This window comes from Thermobia domestica, chromosome 7, assembly GCF_964235325.1.
Source record: "Thermobia domestica chromosome 7, izTheDome1.hap1.1, whole genome shotgun sequence".
NCBI classification, from domain to species: Eukaryota; Metazoa; Arthropoda; class Insecta; order Zygentoma; family Lepismatidae; genus Thermobia; species Thermobia domestica.
The window spans coordinates 237,476,808-237,491,943 of record NC_137460.1 but is presented as its reverse complement, the minus strand read 5'-3'; the positions used below and the strand labels follow the sequence as shown (position 1 = coordinate 237,491,943).

The 15,136-nt window shown below is 40.0% G+C and overlaps 1 protein-coding gene across 4 annotated transcripts in view; it reads left to right on the top strand.

Moving 5' to 3' along the window:
* The window catches only part of LOC145690776 (glycerol kinase 5-like), a 156,066-nt gene that overhangs the window by 79,723 nt on the left and 61,207 nt on the right, over positions 1 to 15,136 (top strand). For all 4 annotated transcript variants that reach the window (XM_081766026.1, XM_081766027.1, XM_081766024.1 and 1 more), the window contains exon 4: positions 9,602 to 9,771. In XM_081766026.1, the coding sequence (XP_081622152.1) occupies positions 9,602 to 9,771 (170 nt within the window). The remainder of the gene's footprint in view (positions 1 to 9,601; positions 9,772 to 15,136) is intronic.

Sequence of the window (15,136 nt, the reverse complement as noted above, 5' to 3'; positions counted from 1 at the left end):
TATAGAGTGAGTGGTCTAAAACTTCCCAGCCAAAAGTGTCCAACAAATCGCAGGTCTGACCTGCAGTGTGAGGTCTTGCATTGTCATGGAGAAGAACAATGCCCTTGATCAGCATGCCGCGTTGTTTGTTTTGAATCGCTCTGCGTAGCTTTCACAGGATTTGGCAGTATGCTTCTGCATTGATAGTGGTTCCTCGTTGCATGAAGTCGACCAACAAAACACCATGCCTATTCCAAAACACCGACTCCATGATTTTGCGCTGGGACAGTCTGTTTGACCTTCATCTTTACAGGCGAGTGTGTGTGTCTCCATTCCATGCTCTTTTTCTTCTATTCGGAAGTGATATGCGAAACCCATGTTTCGTCTCCAGTTACGATCTGACTCAAGAAGCCGTCACCTTCTTCATGATAACGAGTCAAGAACTTCATGGCACTCTCAAATCTTTGGTTTTTGTGGTCCTCTTTAGAAGTTTCGGGACCCAACGGGAGCACAGTTTCCTAAACTTTAGGTGTTCAGAAACAATTTTGTAAAGCATTGATCCCGACACGTCAGGAAATTCGTTTGAGAGACCTGTTATTGTGAACCGCCTGTTCTCACGAACCCTCGCTTCAACTGAAGCCACCAAATCGTCTGTAATCGAAGAAGGGCGACCGGAGCGGTCCTCATCATGGACGTTGTCACGGCCATTTTTGAATTCTCGTACCCACTTACGCACTTTGCTTGCACTCATAACAGTATCACCGTACACTTCGCAAATCTGTCGATGAATTTCTGCAGCAGACAGGTTACTTGCTGACGAAAACCGTATCACTAAGCGAGCCTCACGCGCGGCGGGCGACTTGATAGTCTTAAACATTGTGAAAGCACAGAACACAACCGTACAGGTCAGCTACAGAGTTGAAACTGAGCACAGTTGTTCCCGAGGCATGCCGGTACACGACACACACGCTAGTTGGGTATGCGTGCGAACTACTACTGTCTACAACAAAACGGACCTTACTTAAAAAACACGCCTCGTATTTAGTACTCAAAGTCTCTTTGTTTGTTTATGAAAATATTGAATTTGTATAATTCTATCGTGATTAACTGCAATAGCTAGTTAATCTTTTGTTGTTTCTTGTGTACTAATTTTCCGAGGGAAGCCCCCGGCACTTTCTTTTATTAGGAGAGGGCATTCTATACAAGCGAAAGCCTCAGATGGACGGCGCCCTCCCAGAGTATGTGACCGCGCCCTTTTTACATAACCAGTCCACCCCTGATTCTAGCTACATGATCTACCCACCTAAGCCTCCTAGACTTGATGACCTTAACAATGTTTGGTAATCCGTATAAATTATGTTCCCCATTCCCGTTCCTCTTGTGTCCGAATATTCGTCTCAGGATCTTGTTCTCAAATACTTTCAGTCTATGTTCTTCCCTCAGAGTAAGCGACCATGTTTCGAAACCATACAGAACAACAGGCATAATTACCGTTTTATATATTTTAAGCTTCAAATTCCTCGACAAAATTCGCGACGACAAGAGATTTTGAACTGAATAATAACACAAATTCCTGTTTTTATTCAACATTTAATTTCTTCGTGCTAATGATTTTCGTTTGTTAATATTGATCCTAGATATTTGAAAGTATCCACTTTATCAAAAGTATTATTTAATATTTTAACGCTTTCTTAATTTGCCGTATTACAGTCCCGACGCACTTCCATGAATTTAGTTTTCTCTGCATTTACTTCTAAACCCATGTCCCTGAAGCGTCTAATAAGACCTCTGCATTTCTTTCTATTGTTCTCCTATCATCCCCTATTAAATTTACATCATCAGCGTACGCCATAACCTGGTGAACAGCGTTCAACTCTAGGCCCTGGTTGCTATCTTTGATTTTCCTTATAGCGTATTCCAGGACAAAGTTGAATAATAATGACGACAACGCATCTTCTTGTTTCGGGCCATTCTCGACGTGAAAGCTCGTGGACAAAAATTTTCCTGTCCGGACTTTACTTTGGGATTCATTTAAACATGCCTTCATTAACCTAATTAGCTTTTCCGGTATTCCAAATTCTGTAAGAACGTTGTACAATGTTTCTCTCCTAACCGAGTCGTAAGCCTTTCTAAAATCAATAAATAGTTGATGAACCGGGGTATTGTATTCCCACTTCTTTTCGAGTATTTGGCTAATGGTAAATATCTGATCGATGGTTGATCGATTTCGTCTAAATCCGCACTGATAATCCCCAATAATTTAATCTGCCTATGGGGTCAATCTTACTAATAGAATGTTTGAAAGGTTTTTATAGGATGCTGACAGAAGAGAGATACCTCGATAATTATTACAGTCAGTTTTGTCGCCTTTCTTGTGGATTGGAACAATGATTGATTCTTTACACTCTTATGGCAATTCTTCCTTGTTCCAGATAAGGAGGATGAGTTTTGTATCTTGTTCCACAATTTCTCGCCTCCAGCTAAAATTAACTCAGCCGGAGTTTCGTCTACACTAGGGATACACGCGAGACCCGAGAAGTCTCGTCTGACGACGAAGACGAGACTGAAAATTTTATGCGAGACGCGAGACGAGACTAAACCATGCGAGACGAGACGCGAGACGAGACTCAGTTAAGTCTCGCACGAGAAGTCTCGCGAGACTTCTCGCAGTCTCGCAACATTTATGAATTACATGTAATTATATATTTAGTGATTTTATATTTATTGAATTTTCTAAGTTGAGCGTTAATGCCTCCAGGAACAAAAAAGTGATTGGGGCAATAGACATTTTATGAGATTTATTATTATTCAAGGTTGATTTTCAGTATTAAATCCTTCTTTAGTTTCTAAACATCATTAAAAAAGAAAAGCTTTGTAAATTGGAAATTTATTACAACATCGATTTAGGACTTTATTTTGCGACACAAACACATACACGCGGGCGCGCACGAATACATGAACTTCTGTTTTTTGGTCTGAAAAGCGAATAAGACTCCCTATTGCTGCAAAATGTGATATTTCTGTTGTTTCTGTCTTTTTCACATTACTACTAGCGATTTATGTTGGGGGATGGTGGGGAAATCCCCTCTCGTCAAAGTTTATCCCGGGTCCGTCTCGCAGAAATAACATGATATTTTTTACATGGAATAAGTATTTTCTTTCTATATATTTATCAAAAACATCCCCCTCTAGTTTGGAAGTTTAATTCAAACACTGGTTTGGTAGGATGGCCCTATAGGTTTGATGCGAGATGGTAGGAATGGCCCTATATCTGTCAGTAATTTTATTTTCTAGATCTGGCAACACTATATAAGTTGAAAGCGAAAGTTGATAAAATGCGATAATGCAACATTGCTACAAGCGCGAACGAACCAAAAGAATTGGGTCGTATTGTGTTGTGAGGAGTTCTTTTGTTGTCTACAAGCGCTTTTGGCGGTATAAAAACATCTTTATAATGGAAAATCACCCTTCAAGGAAACGACCAAAACATATAAATACTGATAGTGGCGACGATATTTTAGAAGAGCCAAATATTGCTGGAGACCACTAAGCTGGAAAACAATGTTGGATCTAGCAACAATTTATGCTGGTTTTGCTGTAAATTATCCTATTAACCCTTTGGGGATCCCATGGTACAATCTGTACCATACGGGATGTTTCATGGTACATTGCGTTATAACTCTCCTATTTGAGCTTTTTCGTCCGTTTTTTTTTTTTTTTTTTCATGTCCAGAGGCATTGTAGAAGACCTTACGTATGGTTTCACACCTTCCTGCGTCGAGACATAGGAGGTGATGACGTCATAATTCTAAAATATATATTTTCTTTTAATATTGCGGGGCCGGTCTATGCTCATTATTTTTTGGCGGGCTTATTTTTACACGTAGAAGATTGAAATTTTGCACAAACATTCAGTCCACCGAGGAGTATTTACGAGATTTCTTTTCGTACTTCTGTGTTAAAACATGGGGGTACAAAGGGGCTAAACGTTGAAAAAGGGAAATTTTTACCAAAAAATACCTTTCACAGGATTTTCTCGCCTTAGATACATGATGGAGATAAGTGAATGGTACCGCCTGAAAGGCAGTTCTATTCTGAAGAGAATGATGTGCGACACATGACCCTAGGGTAATTAGGGAAGTGTCAGGGAATTTTTATGAAAATATACTTCTGTATAAGGGAATTTTGGACATTTTCGGTATTATTTTTTGCGGGCTTATTTTTGCACCTAGAAGATTGAAATTGTGCACAAACATTCAGTCCACCGAGGAGTATTTACGAGATTTCTTTTCGTACTTCTGTGTTAAAACATGGGGGTACAAAGGGGCTAAACGTTGAAAAAGGGAAATTTTTACCAAAAAATACCTTTCACAGGATTTTCTCGCCTTAGATACATGATGGAGATAAGTGAATGGTACCGCCTGAAAGGCAGTTCTATTCTGAAGAGAATGATGTGCGACACATGACCCTAGGGTAATTAGGGAAGTGTCAGGGAATTTTTATGAAAATATACTTCTGTATAAGGGAATTTTGGACATTTTCGGTATTATTTTTTGCGGGCTTATTTTTGCACCTAGAAGATTGAAATTGTGCACAAACATTCAGTCCACCGAGGAGTATTTACGAGATTTCTTTTCGTACTTCTGTGTTAAAACATGGGGGTACAAAGGGGCTAAACGTTGAAAAAGGGAAATTTTTACCAAAAAATCCCTTTTTACAGGATTTTCTCGCCTTAGATACATGATGGAGACAAGTGAATGGTACCGCCTGAAAGGCAGTTCTATTCTGAAGAGAATGATGTGCAAACAATGATCCTAGGGTAATTAGGGATGTCTCAGGGAATGTTTAAAAATTTCCCTCTGTATACGGGAATATGGGACATTGTCGGTATATATATATATATATATATATATATATATATATATATATATATATATATATATATATATTGGCGGGCTTACTTTTGCACCTGGAAAATTGGAATTGTGCATAAACATTCAGCCCACCTAGTAGTATTTATCAGATTTTTCATATCTCTGTGTTAAAACAGGGGGCTCCAGAGGGGCTAAAAGTTGAAAAAAATTATATTTAGACCCAAAAAATCCCTTTTTTGGGATTTTCCCGCCTTAGATACATGATGGAGACATGTGAGTCATACCGCCTGAAAGGCAGTTCTAAGCTGAAGAGAATGATGGGCGAAACATGACCCTAGGGTAATTAGGGATGTCTCAGGAAATTTTTTACCTGAGATCATGGTGTATTACGGTAATTTGGGGCATGGTGGGAATTCCTGATAAAATTTCTTCCGCCCATACTATTCAAGATAGAAACTTGAAGTTTGGCACACACATTTAGTATACCAAGTACTATTTATCAGATTTTTTAGATGGGCACGTTCACACAGGGCCGCTCCAGAGGGGCCCAAAGTGCGAGAAAAAAATTCTATCCGTAATTGTTCCTTTGACATCATTTTTCCCGCTTCTGGTATATGGTATGATCATGCAAGTGGTACCATTTGAAAGCCAGCTTCATTCTGAAGAGAAAGAGGTATGAACCATGATCCTAGGATAAATAGTGACGATGCAGTAGCTGCTTGACTGAAAGTCTAAAAAATAGCCCAAAAAGCCGGGTACCGGAAAGGGTTAATTTGACGAAAATTAATGGTCCAGGAATCAAATTCCAGCACAACTTTTCTTTTAATTTGAAGCGGAGGGGACACAAGTTCGGATACCATGTTGAACTTTAGGTTCCGTCTCCTTAGAATGTTATGAACATTCATCCCATGGAAAGCAATGGCAAACCACCAAGGATTCAGCTTGCCAAGGGACTTTTAGGTCAAATACCTGCCTTCGAACAGAATATCACATCATCATTCATTAACAGCCATAGAATAACACATTGCAAAATTTTGACCAGAATATATGCGAGATTGCGAGACCATGCGAGAAAGTCTCGCGCGAGACGAGACTCAAAATTTTATGCGAGACGCGAGACGAGACTTCACATTTGCGAGACGAGACCAACATTTGAGGCTGCGAGACGAGACGAGACTTTTCCATTTCTCGTCTCGTCTCATCTCGCGTGCATCCCTAGTCTACACCCAGAGATTTGTGTTTCTTTCATTTCTTTATAGCGATTTCTACTTATATTCGGTTGGGTTCTGGAATATAGGGTTCTGCGGTGTGTATCTCCCTTTCTCCACGCACCTTAATTTTTTGCTGCGTGTTAAGCAAACCGCCAAAGAAATCTTTCTATCTATTTAAAATGCTGTCTGTATCAGTGAGAACTGTTCCGTCAGTTCTCTTTAATATATAAGAATGAGATTGATAGTCTTTCTTAAATTCGTTGATCCCTTATATATGTCCTGAATGTTTTTTATTCTTACTACAAGTATTATCTTCAAGTTCCTTAATTTTAGCTTTCAAAAAATCGCGTTTCTTAGTTCTAAAAGTTTGGAAGTTTCCTGCCTGATGTCTACGAAATGTTGTGTAGTTATTTCATTAGGATTTTGTAGCCAGCGTAATTTTGTCTGTTTTCTCTTCTCTGCTAGTTTAATGCATTCCTGGCCGAACCATGGTTTGTTCCTATGTATTTCCGCGTGTCCCCCTTTTTTTGAGAGGATGATGCTTCGTAAGCAAAGAAAAGAATTCAATTGCTGGAATATTTTTCTCCATAATCTTAAGGTTACATCTGTTAACTAAAGAGTATATGACATGCGTCAGATTTCTATAACGATTCCTGTAATGCTATTGAGGTTATTATCATTTTGCTCAAATAAGAGTATGGTTGTGTCATACATTATTTATATTCTATCTTCATAGTTTTGTGAAGTCATTATTTATATTTGTGGTGGGCAAACACCGTGTGCGTTGGTTTTCTCGGGGTTCTCCCGTTTCCTCCCACTTTCTTCATTCCACCATTTCATTCATTACTCATCATCACCGTCTCCTTTAGCCTAACCGGCATAACCATGGGCAAAATTTTCACGGTAGACTGGCAAATGAACTAAAATATGGTTGCATCGGGCCCCCCCTAATTTCAGCCGAGCCCCCTCCCTACATTTTTGGGCTGGCTACAGGCCTGGTTCCTCCTAAACTCTCAGGATTTCACACATGGTTGAAGAATGGTAGCATAATTACAACTACATTCACATCAAATGTACTGTAATAAATATTGGAAAAAGGCCCATTTTCCTCAAATCTGAAAATAAACTTAAAATTTAAAGCATTAATTTTTATAGAATAGGGCTAGCTTCTACACAGAATTAGGGCCTACAGGAAAGTTATTGATCACGAGCTCACGCAATACGTTTTATCACCTCCATGTCAAAGCATGAGCAATAAACTAATAAAAATATGGGCACATACGTGTGCAACCCGTTTGTGATTACCGGGGTTGGTTTAGATATTTTTGGCGAGTAGAGAATTATTGCAGTTCTTAACTGATCAAAGGAGGCAAATAGAGAACTAATACCATGTAGGCGTATATATTTAGGCCCTATTTATGATACACTTGAATTACAAAAAGGCTCAGTAGTAGACCATTCAACTCTGGTGCGTGAGGGTTCCTTGTTCGAAAGGCGGAAATTTTGGCACCAGTAGTTTTGACACGGTAATTTTGACACCATTTATAATAGAAGTACAGAAAATGTGAGAAAATACTCTGCTCCAGCGCGACGAATCAAACCAGTGACGAATGTACAGTCAGCGACAAAATTTTGAATATCTGATGAAGCTGCCAATATTATCTTTTACTGGTACATTCGTCGCTGGTTTCATTATTCGTGCTGATACAGTTCTAGTCATTAACATGTGAACGTAAATATCTGTTATATCCAGAATATTTTCTATTTTTTTTTTTTCTCTCTGTACTTCAATTTCCATGGTTCGAATCAGCTGTTACTCTTTGCACTTGAAAGTAAAATACAAACCCAGTGCAGTGAACATAGTGCAGTCTTCAGCAACTCAAAGAAGATACAGTTTTCCATAAATTACAGAAAACTTCTCAAATCAGTCCATCAATTCCAAAGTTATAGGCAAATAAATTTTACAGAAGAGAAAGAAATTTTGTCGCTGACTGTACATTCGTCACTGGTTTGATTCGTCGCGCTGGAACAGTCCTAGTTAATAACATGAGAATTTAAATATCTATTACATTCAGAATATTTTCTCACATTTTCTGTACTTCTATTATAAATGGTGCCAAAATGTCCGTTTGCTTCGTTTCTTGGTGCCAAAAAAACCGTGTCAAAACTACTGGTGCCAAAATTACCGCGCCCCTCCTTGTTCGATCCCCGGTCAAGTAAGTTTGTGGTGGACGTGTCTGTGGGTTTTCTCAGAGTACTCATATTTCCTTCCAATTTCTCATTCCACCAATTATTTCATCAGCATTCACTTGCTTGAATCACTGTGTTCACTATCCATTGATGGATGGATGAATGGATAGATATTTCAATTTTCTTCCAACCTTCACCATTTCATTTATTCTGATCATCGTCTCCTTTAGCGTCACAACTATGGGACGTAAACCTGAAAGATTTCAAAGATTTTGAGGAACCATATTTGTTGTGGACAACCTTATGATCGTGGATCTCCTCGGAGTCTCGTCGTTTCCTCCCACATTCTCACTCCATGAGTTTTTCATTACTGTTCATTAATCATTCATCATTGGCCAAAAAAGGGGTGCAAGTGTAGTTTTGGCACACCACATTTTGGAAGATTTTCAGTTAAAATTCAATACTTTGCATGAAAAGACATGTTTGTAAGGAACAAATTTCTGCAGGCAAGAGAAATAAATACAAATACAGCTGTGTTTTAGGTTTACAAGTGTAAGGTTACTAGTGTAGAATCAGTACAAGTGCTTTACGACAGATAAAATAAGTGAGTGCATATGAAAAATTTCTGTATTAGATGCTAATCTCCACCGGTGTCATATTTCTACACAGTGTATGAACCTGTATCTTCTGTTTACAGGTGAAGTGTTACTAGTATGAAACTGTGACAAGTGCTATTGAAACATGTATCATTGCCAAAACCCACTTCTTTCCAGTACCCTAATTTGCGCGCATACCCATCATCGCTGACGCACCTGCTCCCTTCGTACGCGCTACCGCGCGGGCTTACCATCTTCTTCCCACCCTGATCCGGTTAGATAGCATTCGTGCTTTTTAGTGCACACCTAGCACAGGTTGTTTTGTGTTTTTGCACTGTAGTTTTTATACTACACATTCGGGAGCTGTAGTTGTACGCAAATCGCAAAATAATTGTAATTTTTCAACAATAACTTCTGGTGGCCCCCTTGAATTTTTTCTATGCCAAGTGAGATATTTTCATGTCGCCCAGTGGAAACCTTTTAGGGGACAATATAAAGGAAATTAGTGTAAGAATTATAATTTCTTTCTAGTGGTGCGCCAAAAGTAAACCTGTACGCAAAAGGCATAATCGTGGACGTAAAACTAGAAATTTAATTTCATTTTATTTTGAGGAACCATTGTTTTCGAACTACTGGCACTTATTGCATATGAAGTAATTTAAAACATTGTATATCCTTTTGGTGTTTTTATAATGCGTTTCAATTTCACAGTCGCGAAATTCGTAAGCCTTTTTTTGACATTCATTTTGTAGATGGAAACCTGTCTGCGGCACAAATCACTTGTCTTGGAATTTGTACTCAAAGATCGAGTTTCATTACGTGGGACCGAGATACAAAGAAGCCATTTCATAACTTCATAACGTGGAAGGATTTGAGAGCGAACGATCTCGTCAACGGTTGGAATGATTCATTTTTTATGAAAGTAAGTAATTATTTTTATGAGTGTATTTTCGATATACGAGGTGTGTTCAAAAAAAGACCGGACTTTTGCTGTTCTTGTTTTATTGCTCATTATACAAACAATATGTCTATTTCAAAGTACTCCCCTCTACTGTTAGTATACCGTTGATGTTGTTTCTTTCAATTTTCGAACATCTGCAGGCGTGCAGTACTGTCATCACATTTTCCTGAATTTCCTCTGTGGACTGAGAACGGTGTCCTTTGAAAGTGGTTTGAAGTTTGGGAAGTAGAAAAAGGCCTGTTGGGCCAAGTTCGGAGAATGTGCAATGTTTTTCACTCAGACAATTTGCACATTTTTAACTCGGAATTTGATGGCAAGATTCTGTACTTAACTAACGTCTTCAGCAGCCGTGCAAACTGTTAAATGACAATTTTCACTAATTACAGCGCACACAATCTCAGATGTTTGATAATCTAGTGATGTGGAGTGTCGTCCAGCCCTTGCACCTTCGGCAACTGAACTTCTGCCCTCCGTAAAACGCTTAAATCAATCAATCATAGCAGTGCGTTCGGTTCATGCAGTCATCCTATGCTTGATTAAGAGGAAAGCTTTTCCCAATTTTATTCAAAATTTCACACAGAAGCTCTGCTCGTCCAATCCTTCATTGTTGCTTTTCACTAATCCAACGAGCATCTTATCCACGTAGTCACTCAATGTGTTGTTACTCGACAACTAACCCATAGATCGGAACCTAGCAAAAAGCAATCTTTTACCAAGATATACCGCTATGTGTACCGCACGGTAGCCGGAGCACGCCACCTACAACTATTCGCCTGCTATTTAAAAATTTCTGTCTTTTTGAATACACCTCGTATAACTCAGTTATGTTTGTTTGTATTGTTTCATAGATGACTATTCCTTACAATCAAAAAGTTTTTCAAGTGCAAATATGAGTATTGTTGTTTACTAAATGAACTGAAGAACCCCACTTAAGCACATCTATTATTAATTTACCTCATCATCATTAGTACATTCTTAGGAAAAACCACTATTAAGCTTCGTTAACAACAAAACAGTTGAAAATTTTGCTTCGATAAGTCGATAGCCCTCGGCGTTGGTTATAGTGGTGATCGATCGATTCCCGGTGGAAGAGCATTAAGGAAATGTGAATCAGGGTGTCTACCGGTCACAAAAATCATGAAAAAGTCGCGAAATCAGAAAACGGTCATGAAAAAAAAAAAAAACGAAATTTAGCTTTTAGGTCACGGTTTTTTTTAAATCTAGAGAAATATGGTATAGACTGGAAACTTTTGTTCTATGAAATGTCAAAATTCGCCACCAGAAATGCCTATTTGCGGCTTTAGACCCTACCAAATCGCAAGCAAAGCACATTTCTATCGCATGCATGAAAATTTGGCCCAATTCGCACCCAAATACCCTCTTCAGAATGTTACTAAATCTTATAGTTTGAGAAAGAAAAGGTCACGAAATTTCATTTTGGAATTTGAGTAGACACCCTGTGAATGCATTACAATGATTCGGATTTCACCTTAATAGGTCCACGACTTATATAGCCTCAGTACTGAAAAGGGGCGTTAAACTTGAAGGAACCAATAAGTACCGTATAATAATTGATTGGAGTAAATCACAAGTAAGTGATGATTTGGTTAGAGTAAATATTAATGAACCATAGTAATGATTTATTGGAATAAAAATTTCAGTTGTGTTTTGTTAACAAGTTTAATAGCTTAGCCTTGCGAGCGATCCCGGGTCCGATTCCCAGTGGGGCACTCGGTCGAAAAAGTGTGAAAAGCTTTTTCAGGCCAGCCATCCTGAGTGAGGTTTTCATGGGTTTTCCTCAGTCACACCAGGTAAATGCCGGGATGGTACCTAATATTTAGGTTCCAGGCCGCTTCCTTCCCTCCTCAATCCTTTCTTCCTTCCCTTTTCTCGGATAATGTGATCGCCGAGAGACGTCATCCCTCATGCATGACGGGATAATATGCCCTTAGATGTTGAAAGCCCAGAAATCTAATTCCCGTAAGTTTAACAACGTCTCTCTCTCTCAGTATATATATATATATATAGCCATGGCACATTTTTAAACAAAAAATTCTTTAATGAAAATCAATTTTGATCAAGTACATATAGACCATTATTACCTATGACCTTTTGCCATTTTTCGGGTAGCTTCATAATTCCATCGTTGTAGAACTTCTGTGGTTTATCGTCGAAAAACGTGGCCAAGTGATATTCAGCGGCGCTTCGGTCGACCAATTTTTTTACCATCAAGAGAGTTTTGTAGAGACTGAAACAAATGGTAGACAGTGCAAGGTCTGAACTATGCGGTGGATGTATCAAAACTTCCCAACCAAGTTCCGTCAATTTGTTCCGAGTCGTCAAAGATGTGTGTGGCCGCGCATTGTCATGGTGGAACACGACTCCCTTTCTGTTGGCCAATTCTGGTCGCTTTTTCTGGATTGCTTCTCAAACGGTCGAGTTGTGCACAGTACAGGACCGAATTGATGGTTTCGTCAGGTTACAGCAGGTCATAATGGACAATTCCCTTCCAATCCCACCAAACACTCAACATAACCTTGTTTGCCGACAATTCAGATTTTGAAGTCATTTGTGGAGGGTCATCATGACAATACGGTGGCTTATCAAGTTTAAAGACAGTGACGAAACATTCGAAGACGCACCATATGCCAAAAGTCCAACACATGTACAAAACGAAGATCTCCGGGCAGCAGTTGAGACGAACAGTGGCCAGACATATGAGGAACTGAGACACAATTCAGTGTGAGTAGAGAAACCATTCGGCAGCACTTCCATCAACTTGGGAAGCACTATAAGTTGGGTCGATGGTTCCCACATGATTTGACTCTGGACCAGAATGCAACGCTAGCAGACACCTGTGTTTCTTTGCTGTGTCATCTGAGGAAGGAGCCATTTCTGGACAGAGTGTTGACATGTGATGAGAAGTGGGTCCTATACGAAACTCCACCGTGCGGTGATCATTGGTTAGCATTCCTTGGACCAGTTCCAAAACAGCCGAAACCAGCACTGCATTAGAAGAAGGTCCTCCTGTGTGTTTGGTGGACTGATCGCCGTATCGTGCATCGGGAACTGCTACTACCTGGTCAGAGCGTCAATGCAACTGTGTACTGTCAGTAGTTGAAAATGAAATGAAATCTTTAAATTTTACGTCCAACGGTTATGCCGGCTAGGCTAAAGGAGACGGTGATGATGAGAAATGAAGAAAATGGTGGAATGAAGAAACTGGGAGAACACCAGGAAACCCACGCACACGGTGTTTGTCCACCACAAAGTTTACTTGGCGGGAGCTGGGATCGAGCTCGGGACCCCATGCACCATAGGTGAACGCTCTACCACTGAGCCACCGCGGCCCCTGTCAGTAGTTGAGCCGTGTTCAAGAAAATCTAAAAACTCTGGAGCCAACACTTCTGAATCGCAAAGGGATCTTTCTGTTACAGGACAATGCTAAGTCCCACGTGGCTAGGATGACCTGAGTCACCATTCTACATCTTGGATGGGAAACTATTGCATCTTCCATACTCCTCGAACATTGCGCTGTCCGATTATCACCTGTTCCATTCCTTGGACAATCACCTTAGAGGACCCAGTTCAAATCCCTAGTAGAGGTGCAAAGTTCACTTCATACCGTCGCTTCGCGGCCCACCAAGTTGTACCGCGATGGAATCCATGGCCTTCCAGGACGTTGGAAGAAGATCGTCGATGCTGATGGGGACTATTTTTGATCTTCCAGGGACGTCTTAAGTGACATATCGATGTTCGAAGGTGATAGGTGAAAAAGCGACAGAACTTTCTTGGTTACCTTTATATAACTGCGAGATGGATCTCGGTTTATCGTGCTAATGGACGTATCCATTATCCTTCTTCGGAAAGAATTTTATGTGCGAAGCAGATACACAGCTATGGATATGTAGTGTAGGCACTGGCTCACTTAATTAAAAGGATCATAAAATAACATAATTAACTGATTCCGGAACTAACAAACCCTCACAACAAGTGAAAATGCGCTTCGTCGTAACTTGCTCAGAAACACAGATAAATCACCTACAAGGAAAGCTAACAACTAACGGCATGCGATAATAAACTAAGTGAATGACTCAAAACTATTGAATTTTAAAATACAGTATTTTTTTTCGGAGACTATGTATTTATACAGTGCTAAGTATATTACAGTATAAAGATAGATTAAATATTCGTCCACTGTTCTTTCAAAACAAAGATAGTTATAGTTATATCAAGCAGTGAAGCGCGTGCTTGTCCTTCTTTCTTCACTTTGGTAGCTCATTACTTGCTTCGTGCAGCGCCGAATTCCAAGTGGACGAGTCGCTTCTGGTGCGCTTTAGTTGGTAGGCTCATTGACTGGATACCAGTGTTGCCAGTCTGTAGTGTGAAGTCACTCGGGTAGCTGTTTGTACGTCAGCTAGAGAGTTCCGGTGGTGAGACTACCACCCACAACAAGTCGCCCACTACCTCGATTCCTCCAACTTAGCTCGGTGCCCCGTGGGATATAGTTTTTTTTTTTTTTTTTTTTTTTTTTAAGATTAGGATTGAGCGTCTTTTTCAGCATCGGTGCTATATGACACGCGAGTCCGAACCATATGAGCTCCCGCCGGGAATAGAATCCGGATCTCGTGCGCCGAAGATGCGTATCCTAACCATTTAACCACGAGTGAGACGAATTGAGGATGGAAGTTAATCCTACGCTGGCATTATCTTTCTTTTTCGTGAAAGTGAAATGAGTTAAATGTGTCGGGGAGGAGAGATTTGTCTCACTCCTAAATGGAACGATTGCAAGAGTCATTGGTTCCGGTACTGCAGGGCACCTTAGCCCTAATCTGTGTAATCTGGGCGTAGGTTGTAGTCCCCTTTACAGCCGCAGTTACTGTAATGACATTTTACCACTCGTGCCGGCTGTAACGTACACAGTCTCTACTGTACATGTGAGTATTTCAACACGGGGCCGAATGGTTGGCAGGAGAGAACTCCAACTTCATACAGAACAGTAAATGATTTGCTTGCTAATATCTCATCCAAGCTTATAGTGTAGGAATGGGTCACATCATTGATGGTCGTTACTCGTGCTATCACTGTCTTGCTACTCTTGTGCGCCATTTTCTTTGTGGAGAGGAGATGTGGTATCTGACGTTGTCGATGATGATTCCTCCTACCACCCGATATCACTGTCACTAATGTACACTTTCTCGTCTTCATGTACATCCGCCTCTATGCTGTCATCACAATTCAGAGTATATACTATTGCACAATCCACAGCATCGTCCTGCAAAAATAATAGAATGTGATTTGTCACTTCGTTCTTCCTATCTGATAC